This window comes from Centroberyx gerrardi, chromosome 21 (assembly GCF_048128805.1).
Source record: "Centroberyx gerrardi isolate f3 chromosome 21, fCenGer3.hap1.cur.20231027, whole genome shotgun sequence".
Lineage (NCBI taxonomy): Eukaryota > Metazoa > Chordata > Actinopteri > Beryciformes > Berycidae > Centroberyx > Centroberyx gerrardi.
This window is the reverse complement of record NC_136017.1, coordinates 10,384,868-10,398,382: the sequence shown is the minus strand read 5'-3', so window position 1 is coordinate 10,398,382 and position 13,515 is coordinate 10,384,868. Positions and strand designations below refer to the sequence as shown.

The window sequence follows — 13,515 nt, the reverse complement described above, 5'->3', positions numbered from 1 at the left end:
AAAGCAGCAATAACACACCAAATGTTCAATTCATCTTTTCTTTCTGATTAATAACTAAATAATAATGATAACTGTTAAGTCATAAAGTGATATGGTTCTTGAACAGCAGCTGAGTGGTGAGCGGTGATCTTGGGTGACTACATTAATATTTAACTAACTGTTATGCGGTCACAGTTGTGCATCCACCAGGTATTTTACTATGTGTCAAACAGAACTGAGGACTGTTGCTATCTGTGTTATGAAATAGAATAACCCAGTGCTACTGTACAGCACACTGCCCCATGTAGCAGTCAGTGAGTGCTATCTAGCTCCTACTCTCCACCATATGTTCCCTGTGGCTCGGGCCGCCACGCCGGGGGGGGGGGGGGGGGGGGGTGAATCTCTCCCTATCTCCAACAGACTGACAGAGTTAATAAGGGACAGTGCTTGGTGAAATCTGTCTAAACGTTGCGGGCCTGTCGCAAGAGATAATCCCAGTGGGGAGAAAAAAAATAAATAAAAAAATTCACTTGATCCTCTTAAAAGAAGCTCGCCTAATGAAATCAATGCTGGCCATCCGGGACCATTTCATGTGTGACATTAACGGTGACAGACGCGTACAAAGAGGCCAGTCGGGCCGGTGTCGGCGAAACCATGGCAACGGGAGATGGGGATACACGCGGCGCTAGATTGGGGAGGTGAACATCGTGACCCCCCGCCACCACCCACCCACCCACACTCCCCAACACCCTCATCTCAGTCGATTGGTGCCTATTAGAGGGAGACGTCGCCACTGCAAAGACTGTTCCTGGAGACGCGTATCTTCTGCTCTTCTACATTTTCACATTGCTGATTGTCTTTTGTCAGCTGTTGACATATTGCGGGTGCTAGCCCTCTAACAACGGGTGCTCCCGCTTGCAGACTTGTAGGACTTTAATGACGTGCGGAAGGTCTCCGAGGAGAGCTGTCTGTCTCGCTCTTTCCTAAACGTCTGTCCTCTCTCTCCCTCTCCCTCTCCCCCCTTGTCTCCTCCTCAGTGAAAAACTGTCAGTATTAAGTCATTTGGTCCGGTATTGAGTCTTAAAATCTTGTTTTTCTTAAACCAAGTAGGCTGTAAAAGAAATCTGCCATTTGAGTGAGATGATTCCACTTGTTTAACGACTTCAAGATTTTTCTTGAATCGAGTGACATTATCTTGATGCAAATGTCAGGATCAATGTCAGAAACAGGTGAAACAAGTACAATTATCTCAGCCCATTGCAATTTTTTTTTCACTTAGGGAAAACAACATTTTATGAGTACTAGACTAAATGACTTGTTAAAACCTGAATCACATTTTCCATGCTGTAAATGTGTTAGTTCAACATTTTTAACGCAGAAAATCATAGTTTTCCTGCAGCCCCATTGGTTTAAATTTAATACCCTGCTGGACTTCTGAGACTGCACTGACTTTTCATTATTTTTCTATTTTGTAACTTTCTAGTTATGTTCATATTGTTCATATAGTGTTTAGAAGTTCAAGATAATGTTCTTTGATTATATTTAGTAATTTAGGCAGCCATATTCCGATTGTAGTGTTCGTTCATAGCCTTTGTCCTTCACCAAGCCACAGTCTACAAACCAAGACTGGGATTTTGAGAGTGGACTTCAAAATATGAATTGTAGGCAAATGAACATGTTTATGATGAGTTTGAACACCACAATATAATATCACTTGGACATTTCTCCCATTCTCTCCTGCACCTCCATCGCCTTGGCTACTGCCCCGACTGCTTGGGCTGAAGCCGGTGGAGCGAGCGGTCCGGATCGATGAGGTCGTCTGGTTCAATATCAGATGAGGGAGAGTCTTGAGGAGAGAAGTCCTCCACCTCAAAGTGGTGTACTCTTTTAAGATGGACAGTTTTTTTTTGCAGTGCTTCCCCCCTCTCTCTCTCTCTCTCTGTCTGTCTCTCTCTCTCTCTCTCTCTCTGTCTCTCTCTCTGTCTCTCTCTCTCTCTCCCTCTCCCCCCCTCTCTCTCTCTCCCTCTCCCTCTCTCTGTCTCTGGAGCAGCAGTATGGCAGGTATTGGACGAGTGACTGAATGGGTCTGCCAAGGACAGAAGTCACTCACACATGACTCATTGTTTGGCTACTTCATTTTAAATTGGAGGACTCTGTTTTCGGAAAATGATACACACGCGTTTAAATACATACTAGCACACATGCACATGTACTGTATTCACACATACACCCACACCCACACACACACACACACACACACACACCATCTGACCGCTCTTGGACAGGGCGCCTCTTGCTGTGAAAGCTGCCTTATTGGTTTGCTGGCACAACATGGAAGTGGACACACTCAGACATGAGTCATGAGGATCTACATGGATAAACAAACCAGGAGGCTGACTGAGGCAACCAGCTGCTCGGGGAGGGTTGTTTCTCTAAACACGGACGACCCTTTCCAACAAGTCAGAGCGATGAACCCAAGCTCTTAGCTGCGACTCCCAACTGTTGCTATGCAAGAACAACACAACAATATTTGAAGTCCCACAATGAGAAATCGCCTATATGAAAAAAGTGACAGCTACTCTGAGAAAAGATTGATAGCACGGAATAAAAAACAGCATTTTTTAAAGGACCCTACTGGTGTCATTTAGAGTAGCTCATTTATTTCTGTCTATGTCTATTTCACATTTCCCCCAATTATTTTGCAGTGCATGCCAGATGCAATTAGGTTTTTTAACACACAGTGTCAAACATAAATTAACTGATGCCCTGGCTAAATAACAAAGACACCCCAAATAAAAAACACGTATATGACAAAGTTTATAAGGCGATATGTTTTTGAGGGATTATTTCCTGACAGAGCCTTCCATTTCTCCCTGTGGGTGTCAGGTGATTGACAGGAGGCAGAGCGTAACGTAACGCAGCGCTGATATGAAAACACTCAACTCTGGTACAATGAAATAACGATAAAACAGAAACTCTGACAAAACCAGATTAAGGCTTCAGGTTTACTGTGATGGATTATCTAACTCTGTGGAAGCTGTTTTTCATACTGTATAAGAATGAATGGCAGCAAATGGCTTCTTCTTCTGGAGGAGGAAAACAAGCACTGATATCTCCAGCTACACTGACTGTGTGCACCAGGAAGAATCTAAAGGAGAGGGGCAACATAGATGATTGGGACAAATAAAAAATAAAAAAAAACACTAGTATTATCCTTTAAAGGACAGTAGACAACTTTGTTCCTTTGTTGGCACAATGACACCGGCTGGATCCTCTACAGGTAATGATTAGCTTCCATAGATATAGATCGTTTTGGAGTGCTATAATACTTAATTTGCTATTTCAAGGTTCAAACTTGGGGGCAAGTGGAGCAATTAGCTTTGCAACACAAGAAAATTCACATCAAAATGGCTTAGAACCGTATGAATAGTGCTAAATAAAAGTTTAAACGCCAATAAAGCATAAGGGACGAGTCTTGTAAGGGCTGAAATTGGATTGCTTGGCTAATCGGTTGCCTTTTTTCTACCACGTTCTCCTTGTTGGCGTTACACAACAGTTTGCATTCTTCCTTTGAAGGTCATCCAGGCTCTCAGGCTGTCTTCCCTTTCACTCCCTCTCTCTCTGTCTCCGCCTTGGCAGACGCTGCTTTCCTCAAGTGTTGGTTTGTTTGGCACCGGGCGCCATAAGCTTTCCTTTTGCAATCCAATAGAAGTATGAAAACATTTTTTTGCAGCCGCACAATCCTCCATCGACTGCCCTCATTATGACTAAACCGAGGCATGGCGAGAACCGCCCACATCAATATTTCAAGTACTCTTGGGCAAACATGGACACAAAAGAGTCATGGACCAGAGAGAGGGAGAGAGAGAGAGAGATGGGGATAGATGAGCCACAGGCCAAAAACGAGAAGAAGAGAGAAAGCAGAAAAAACAAAGTAGAGGAGAGAGAGAGCGAGTCTGATATAACTGGAGTGTGAAGTACTGAGACCGATGGAAGGACTAACAGAACAGACAGAGATGGTGGAGTGCAGATAGAAGAGAGAGAGAGAAAGAGAGAGGGGGAGGACAGACAGAGAGGAAGAAGACAGAAGGAGACACACTGAGAGATAAAGAGAGAGACATGAACAGACGCATGAGGCAATTCAAAGGCAGATAGAGGAAGCGAGGCTGAGAAAGACGGGCGAAAGAGAGAAAGGAAGAGGTGGGCGGATCATCGTAGCGACTGGGTCGGGGTGCAGCTTTGTAATAGTGATTTGAGGTTTGCTGCTCAAGGCCAGCTGGGGCAGAATGGATTAACTGAAAGGCCAAACAGCCGGGAAGAGGCGCAGGGACGGACAGCGGCGAGGCGGATAGAGGGACACTCAGAGAGACGGGCAGATGGGAAGAGAGAGAGAGACAGATGGGGAGAATGACTGCGTAAGAACAGATAGAAAGAGACAGAAAAACAAACAAACTACAGAACAAAAACCTTCCCCAGTACATGAGGGAAGGGCTCGCATGCTGCAGTCCCCGGTCACAGCTTCCTTTTCCTCTCTGGCACTTTTTTTTTTTTTTTGACACAGAAAAGCTCGGGAGATGCGTTTTCATCCCATCCCGTGTTGGTGAAACTGTTTTTCTTTCTGTTTTTTTTCTTTTCTTTTTTTTTCTTCGGGATGGGTGATGCAACATTTAGTCAGAGCTTTCCCTCAGCGGTACTTGTGGTTCAGTCCTGTCAGAATCCTCCTCTCATGTTGACTTGACACACACAGTGGTTTCTGCTCTTTATTTATTTATTTATTTTCATGGAGCGCGGTGCAAACCGAGGTAAAATATAATTTTAAAATAATTGTAAGTTTTTGATTTAATGATACTGCCACCGGACAATTCAGACTGTGACAGGTATGTCATCAATCACAGAAAAGTATACTGAATTAACTTTTAAACAAACTTGGCAAACAAACCCCAAATTGGCACCTAGGTAGACTAAAACCGAGGCAGACGAAACTGAACCACAGAAAGTTAAACTTCTAGATTTAAATATTTATCCAGGGAAGACACTCGCTCAGTCAATTGCTTCACACTTGCACATTCCCACCTGGGAGCTGCCAGGTACAACCACATCTTCTACTGCTGGCCACTGGAGCAGGTGGGGGTTATGAACAAACTCGTTGCTATATTTAACGTTACTGTTACTCCTCATTAGCTAGCTAGCTTAACTTGCTACAAGAAAGCCAGGCAGTAGTCCATTAACAGCTGTGACCCAGATGCTTGTTATCCAATGAGGTTAATGAATAGTGACAGTGACCGACAGGGTAATGTCTGCCCTATTTATAGACTCCCACCATACATACCATAGTTCATCACTATTGTAAATTATTTCCCTTTTTATCAGTCTTTTCTGTAACATTAACTTGTTGCTAGACTCCGACAGTTTTAGCCTGTTTTTTAGCCCCCCGTACTCACATTAGTATAGGCTACTGTGACACATACATTGCTACAGGGTTAAGTGCAGTGGTGGGAAAAGTATTAGAATTTCCTACTCTACTTTGAAGTATTGTTACCTTGCTGATATTTTACTTAAGTAGAAGTAAAAGTACTGGGGTAAAAATCTACTGAAGTAAAAGTAAAAAGTAGCTTTAAAATGTATTCAGAGTAAAAGTTACTGAGTTACATTTTAGAAAAGAGAACGTTGTTAGCTGTGATCTTTTCCATTCAGTTCTTAAAGGATTAGAGGACGGAGTTCAAACTCGATTCTATTACAGTAATTGGAAAATTTTGAAATTACATAATAAAGTGCACAAAGTAAAGCCAGATTACGCTTCTCTTCTCAGCTGACTGACCGTTCACTACCTACAAAAAAATGTGTACTCTGTAATGGATGTGATTTAAAATGTAGTTCAGTACAAATTTTCAGTAAAAAAAATACTTAAGTAAAAGTAAAGTTACTGACTTTAAAAAATACTCAAAAAAGTACAAGTACACAAAAAAGCTACTCAATTACAGTAATGTGAGTAAATGTAATTAGTTACTTCCACCCTTGGTTAAGTGCCATGCTCAAGGTTCCCTGCAGTTTGCTGAGGGAGGCGAGAGTCTTATTACTTCTCCACTTTCCCCAACCAGATTAATTTGCAAATCTGATTTGACCCAGATCTGGGAAGAGAGGGCAGGATGAGAGAAATTAAAGCCTGACAGACATCCAGCGATTCCAGCTTGAATCTGCTTGGCTGCGGAAACTCCTCTCATGTGTGTTGGCTGCTGGAAAAACTAACAGCGACATTAGCAGAACATTAAGAGGTGCGCTCATCGCACCTTGCGGCCTGTGCCAGCGTCTCCTCATTCTGTATTCTCGCCGTTTCTCTCCTGATTAGGGGGGAAGCGCTCTTAACTGGGGCTGAAAACTGACAGGCATCCGCTCGCCTTCAGGGAGAGCAAGCCGTGGGAAAAGAGTAAGACTAGGGGGAAAAAAAAAAAGCTAAAAATGGTAAAACCATCAGTGTCAAAGATTGAAGTGGGGACTGATGAGGCCTATCTTTATTGAAACATGAATCTAATTTGTTAATCAGGCACTATGACTTGCTTGTCGTCCTAAAATATGAACTCGCTCTTCATTCTTCATTCAGCCGGATTCTCTCTCAACCCCCCCTGCTGATTCACTCTGAATCTCTCCCTATCCATCTCCATTTCCCCTTTCCCCCCCCCCCGCCTTCCCCTCCCATCCACCCTCTCACTCCTCTGTCTCCCCATCTGGCCCAGTGCTTATTGAATGTAAATCATATTTCAGTCTCTTTCATCAGGCTCCTTGCTCCCTTAATGTTCAAGTGAGCGCTGCCAACAACGCCAGCCACCACTATTTATACATGACGGCTCTAAAGTGGCTTGGGATCCAGCTCCGTTTTCAGGCCTTCGAAATGTTCCCAATATACACTGAACTGTGCAACTGACATCGGGTGACACACCGCATGCCTATTTGATATTCTGGGGATTAAGTCTATAATTGTGTGAGTGCGTAATACAAGTAGATGCAAGTGAACAAACGTCACTTCACCTCACCTCGGCTTTTACCGAAACGTGACATGGACTCTAATCCTTCTAAAACATAAACTCATTGGTCCCTGTGTGTGTGAACTCTTGTCTCTCATCTAGTTATAAAGTTTAATGATTGAGCTCTAGTTTATGATCAGCGGGCCAACAGATTTGCATCGTGAACCTTATCATAAACCAAGACCGCTTCCTCTTTTTTTTTTTGCAATGGCAACGATCCTCAGACTGACACAGTGCCATCGTCTCAGAACCATATCTACATAAATGATTAAAAGACTAAGCCTTTAGGTCTTTGGCTAATCGGTGAACACACACATTCTCGAAGAGAGCGCGGTGTCGAGCCGCGTTAGAGAAAAGACAATCCGAGTCGCAGCACAATCTGGAGGGAAAAAGGCCCGGAGATATGCATTCATTATCCAGCTATGGAAATGGATTAGAGTACGTTGGAATGAATATACACCTACGATTACAATGCCTCTGGAATAAAGGGGCGCCTTCAAGCAATATTTAACTTCGTTCTAACATGGGGTTTATTTGGCACTTGACCGCCATGAAAACCAGAATATAAACTACTCAGCAAGATCGGATGCAGCTGGACGAGTTTGTAGCGATCAGATTTTTACTTCCCATTCATTTGAATGGAAATAACCTGAAAACTGACATTTAACATTTGTGAACAGATTCAACAACAGATCCCGGGTCCGTCATTATGCATTTCTATTCTTGCTTTACACTAAAATTAGTATTTAAAAATAAAACTAGATCCTGTCTCCCAAACAGGAACTACCTCTCCTAAATGGTATCCCCCCGCTAGGTTCTCTTCTATCAATAAAAATGCTATTCTGCGAAATAATGTTCTAAAATGTTGGACCCACAGTCAGTTGAAAATCACAGCAGCAAGATATGTCGTTGAATCTGTTCACAAATATGTTAAATGTCAGTTTTCAGTCTATTTTCATGGCCTCATTCAAATTGATGGGAAGTAAAAATCCGAACGCTACAAACTCGTCCAGCTGGATCTGATCTTGGTGATTAGTTTATATTCTGGTTTTCATGGCGGTCAAGTGCCGAATAACCCCCATGTTAAAACGAAGTGGAATATTGCTTCAACAAGCATTTCCAGCACTACAGAGGATCCTTTAAAGGTTTTAGTCAGGTTTTGATTCCCCAAAACCCGTAAACAAAGCAAACGGCAGGTAAGCAAATGAATAGGAGTCGTTTGAATGAGTTAAGCCGAGCGGGGAGTTTCGGAGCCGTGTTTGGCAGACCACGTAACAGCGCAACTATTCCCGGAGCCAAGGCAATAAGCAACAAGTCATCATCACACAGCGAAAACCGGCAGTGCGTCACACACACAGCCCCGGTGCCAGCTCCATTAAAAGATTTGAATCTGTGAAACTGAGACGAAAGAGATGCCTGGTAAAAGTTAATGGAATTTTTACGAGCTCAATGAGGACGCGAGTGTCCTCATCGAGGCCGGATCAATTTCTCGTGGAGTTGCCGCGGCTTTTAGTTTATTTAACATTTCATTAAGTACGTTTAGGAACGGCGGTGCATATTGATTTATTTTTCGGAAAATGGTCCACAATTAGCCAAAAGGCCGCCCGGTTCTGCCATCCCTCAGCGTGTCATTTGACACTTTAAAGTGAGATCTTTCAGCCTGGCAGAGAGACAAACCTAACTCTCTCCACTTAATAAAGCCGGAGAAGTGAAGACCTAAAAACAGCTATAGAAATGAGCGATTTGACAGTCTTAATGCAGTGTTTCAATTAGTGTGAAGTGTGCCGTTTAAATAGAGTCTGAATGCTGTTTTGAAAGGAGGCCATTCGCTGAGGGCATTTTATGAAAAGCCCCACAGAGAAAATATGCTTATGAGAGCAAAATGACAAGTATCAGTGTCTGCTCGGTGCATTGAGCGAGACACATAAAACACATGAGAGCGAGTCAGTGACAGTGACAATTCAGCTCATGGAAATAAACTCAGGAACATTCCAGACCTCCCAATGCCATCGTCTGAATTTATGCAGACACCTCATGCTGTCAGACTCTCTCCTGTCTCTCTGACACTCTCTCTCTCTCTCTCTCTCTCCCTCTGGCACACACATACACACACACACACACACAGAAAAAAGGACAGAAAGCAACAGCAGGTGAGCTCAGAGGATGAAACATGCTCCAACCTCCAAAAAACAAATACTCTTAAATATTCTCTGTTGAATTAACAAGCCAGCAAGATGTGACATCAGTAATAACACAACGCTTCGCTGCTTCCTGTAATGAAATTCTCTTTTCATTTGCAGGAGAAAAAGAAAACGAGCCTGCTAAAGTTGCTGGGGATTCAGTGATCAAAGACTCTTCAGCGTGGCGGATGCTGGAGCCCCAGTCCTCCGTTGTGAAGGTGGGCCTCCCTTCTCATCTCACCCCGTCACCCAGGTGTGACTCGCTTTATCCTGCAGTATGAAATCCCTGTTAAAATACTATGTATGTTGCGTTGAATTCGCCTAGCACGTCGGAATTAATGAGATTCCCTCAATTATGCAAATCCCGATAATCTGACAGCCTCAGACATAAGTGAAAATCATTGTAAGACACCTTCCGGTATGAAAATTACTCAATCGGCCAATTTACACGAGGTAATTAGTATTTGTCTCACCGTGTATCCCTCTTGGATATACACTTATTATCTCCTCCTTCTCATGCGTGTCTCTTTAGAAAGTGACATTTTTTAACATCACAGTCACTGCTGCAGTCTCACAGATGCTACACTGCCACCTGCTGGCCAACAGAGGCCATCACACCATGAAGGGGTGCCAAGTGAGGGGCATGTGCATTATAAACCAACATTTAAGTTACATAACTACTAATTTATGCTTGAAAAACTTAATGAAGAAGTACAGAACAGGGGCATATGCTTTCTAAAGTGCACATGTATTTCAGCTCATGCTTGACAGTTGATGAGTAATCCCCTTTGTGTGTGGCGTTGCATGTGAATTACGCAACCTTGCCTGCGTGTGTGTGTGTGTGTGTGTGTGTGTGTGTGCATGTGTGCAGGGGCACTGTTGGGAATTCTAGGCCCTAGACAAGACTTGACATTGCCCCCCCTGACCCTAATGCATCTAATGTAGTACAGTATCACCTCCCCTACCTGATGCATGTGCACATGCATGAGTGTGTGTGTGTGTGTGTGTGTGTTTATAACTGAATGCATCACCCTCGCCTGCGTTTGTGTGTGCAGTCATGACCAGAAGGTCAGACAGATGTTGTAAACACAAGCCTGTGTCCCCAGAGGATCGGCCTGCCGATGGTACTACGCGAGCGGAAAAACACGCTCTTTGCACTCGAGATAAACCCTTGCATCACTTCACATCTGGGGGGGAGGGGGGGGGTGCATGGAAACACGGCCTGTCCTCTCTCCGTCTCTCCGCTGAGGATCTGCCCACAGCTGAGCGACCACCCGGGAATCCATCGCTCATTGTTATGACTGACTGTTCAATGACATCGCGCCGTTTAAATAATGAAATGGGGCACAGAGAGAAAAATACGGCGCATCATCAAATATTAAGCTCGGCCTTACAGATGAGTTAGAGACAAGGTCATGTTTTATCACCAGCCGGCTGCAAAGCTCTAGTCCTCTCCTCTCTCTGGAATTCTGGGAACGCTGCCCATATGCTCCATTAACACTGACTACAGGCTTTTTTTTGAAGCATGTCAAAGAAAAGATAGGAGCAGACTGTGAGCACTCTACAGCTTATGATACAATGCCAAGATATGTGTTGCAATGCCAAGTTATGACATATTGTGGAAGTTATGTCTAGCTGTGCATTGATTATTTAAAAGGAATATGAATAAATTATCTTTTTTTTTTGTCTCCCATGGGTCACCTTGCCTAAAAAAATAACACAGTGATGATTCAATTTGGGAGGAAGAGCACTTAAACGGAAGCGAAGCATGACAATGAATGTAAAACGGTAAAGTTGATTAGCTGTTGTCAAAATTAAAGATGTCAAGAGAAAAGGTCAAAGTAAACGATTCCACAAAGTATCAGTTTCCCAAATGGATGATATTAGCAGAATGAATCCCATCATTCATGCTGGGATGAGGAGACCACCACCATCTCCTCATGCTAAGTCACTATTCTGTATAAGTGAAGTATTTTACACTCTTCCACCTAATTGTCCCTATTTCTTTCTTTCTGCCAGCGAAAATCTTGACACTGGAATGTGCAACAGCCGCAGCAAAGTCAAAGCCGAACTCTTATCTCTTCAGACTGTTATGGCTCCTACTACAGTAGTATCCAGTCCAAATAGATTAGCATAGTCTAGTCTAAATTAGCCTTGTTTTGTCAAGGCTCTGAACACCAGATGATGCGTCACCCTGAACGGCTGAAAGAGAAGAGAAGAGAGGGAAAACCTCAAAAAACCTCTTTGAGTCTTAGTTTTAGTAGATCATTGTAATCTGGAAACTGCTTATAGTTTTCATCTCTCTCTGCCCTGTTGATATGTAAAAATGTCTGGACAGTTAAAAACCTCTATATTATATATATAGGGGGAGATGATTTGTACCTGAATGTCATGTCCTATTTCTTACCCTGAGGCAAATTCCAGGCAGTCTTGTTCAATATGACAAGAAGTTACTGAATATTGAAATCTTGAAAATACTGAATCAAATGAACACCGTAGCTAATAGTGCGCAGGAAGAGGATGGTGTACAAGTGACTCAGGATCCAAATCTGATCCGCTTCCAATAGGTCCACGTCTACACTCTCTCTCTCACTCACTCTCTCTCTCTCCCTCTATTCTGCCATCTGAGAAAGTCAGACTGCAGCGAGAGCGTCACAGAGAAGCCGTGCACCGCTCCCAGCCACAGCCGACATGCCAATTACCGGGTTATTTTTAAAATCCTGCTTAACCATAAAGCTCCCCAAAATAGGTCTTAAATAACAGGGTGTCGAATAGCACCCGCCGCATGGCACTGCACAGTCGCAGAGCGCGCGTATCAGTGCCACCAGCTCGCCTTGGCATACAGTGGAACTACATTCCCCATAATGCAGCAGTCTCAAATTCACTGAGAATTATGTTGAATCTATTAGGTCCAAAGATTTGCATGAGTATTACAAGAAAAGAGAATTTCTCTATGGGGATTAATAAAGTATCACATTAATGATGGCTCATGTGGATTTTGTAGCTTTATAGTTTTATAGTTTGGACACTATGAAGAGAGATTTACAGTCCAATTTCCATTGAGCTCATCCTCCTTGGAAGACTCGGAGTGACTCTGGTTGATGTCAGGACAGCGTTAAAACTAATAAGAGCAGAAGTAGGTCAGCTGGGCCCTTTCTCTCTCATCATCAGACATTTGGTAAATGGGAGGTTTTCTCATAATGACCCACTTTTCTTCCAACAGACTTAGATTTTCCTCTCAGACAAGCCAACTCCAATGGGACGGAAAGCCAAAGGGGGGAGAGTCGGCCGCCCTCCTCGGCAAAAAGGAGACGTGTAAGCATTTTTCAGCAGAGTCAACATAAATGATGGAAAACCCCCCCCCGTGCCAAACACTGTATCATATTTCTGTGAAGTCTGAGAGCAAATTGTTTGTAAGATGAGCAAAAATGCTGCAAGTATCACTCTTTCCCATTATATCCTAAAACGTTTATAACCAGTACTACAATATCCCCTTCCACAAAGAGTCATTACATAGGAAAGCTGAGACTACAACACACACATACCGGCAGTCTAATCATCCTGTGCAGTCTCACCGCTCAGAAACCAGATCTGTGGCTTGACCTCATGTCACCGCCTCAAACAACTGTAACATTTTCAAGTCTCTTTCAAGGTTTGTGAAGTTGTAGCAACATATTACAGAGGTTACAATACATAAAAATGCAGAATACCTCATTCCCAGCCATCCATATCTATCTCACATACTCAGAGCAGAGAATAATAGTTACTCAATCCCCCATTTGCCTGAAAAACAGCTATAAGTTTCACTGTGCAAAATGAACAGAGGCCTTGTTATAGCAAACAAACCGGTGGCAGCACTTACTGTGTTTGCCCCTGCAGGCTTCTCAAACATCCTCTTCAGGCTATCCAGCGGGATGTCAAACCTCTCGATCCTCTTGGCCGCCTGCAGGTCCTCTCTGAGCACGGGATCGTCTGATGCGTCTACCTGCGGGCCGGAGGGACTGCAGGAAACGGAGCCTGAGGTCGCCGACACAGCGCTCACCGCCTCCTCTCCATTTCCTGATTGAATTTCCATTGTTGTAGAAACCGTATCTTACACCCTCCTCCCTCCCCCCCCCTACCTTTTCCTTCAGGCTCGGAGGGGAAGTCTATTGTGTGAGGTGAAGTGGGGGGGGGGGAGAGAGAGGAAGAAGTGGGGGAGAGAGGGAGTTATGAGAGAGAGAGAGAGAGAAAGGATTGGAGGTGAAGATGCAGGAGTGAAGATGTAGGAGTGGGAATGCTGTTCTTGTCTCTGCACACCGAGGCAGGCTGGCCTCGACTGGAGGAGCGGGAAAAGA

General features: G+C 43.7%; 1 protein-coding gene across 1 annotated transcript in view; it reads right to left on the bottom strand.

Moving 5' to 3' along the window:
- xirp2a (xin actin binding repeat containing 2a) overlaps nt 1-13,258 on the bottom strand; it is a 44,721-nt gene extending 31,463 nt beyond the window's left edge. Inside the window, exon 1 of the mRNA XM_078291140.1 lies at nt 13,025-13,258. Coding sequence (XP_078147266.1) covers nt 13,025-13,253 — 229 coding nt within the window. The 5' untranslated portion in view covers nt 13,254-13,258. The remainder of the gene's footprint in view (nt 1-13,024) is intronic.
- Nucleotides 13,259-13,515: the final 257 nt, after the last annotated feature.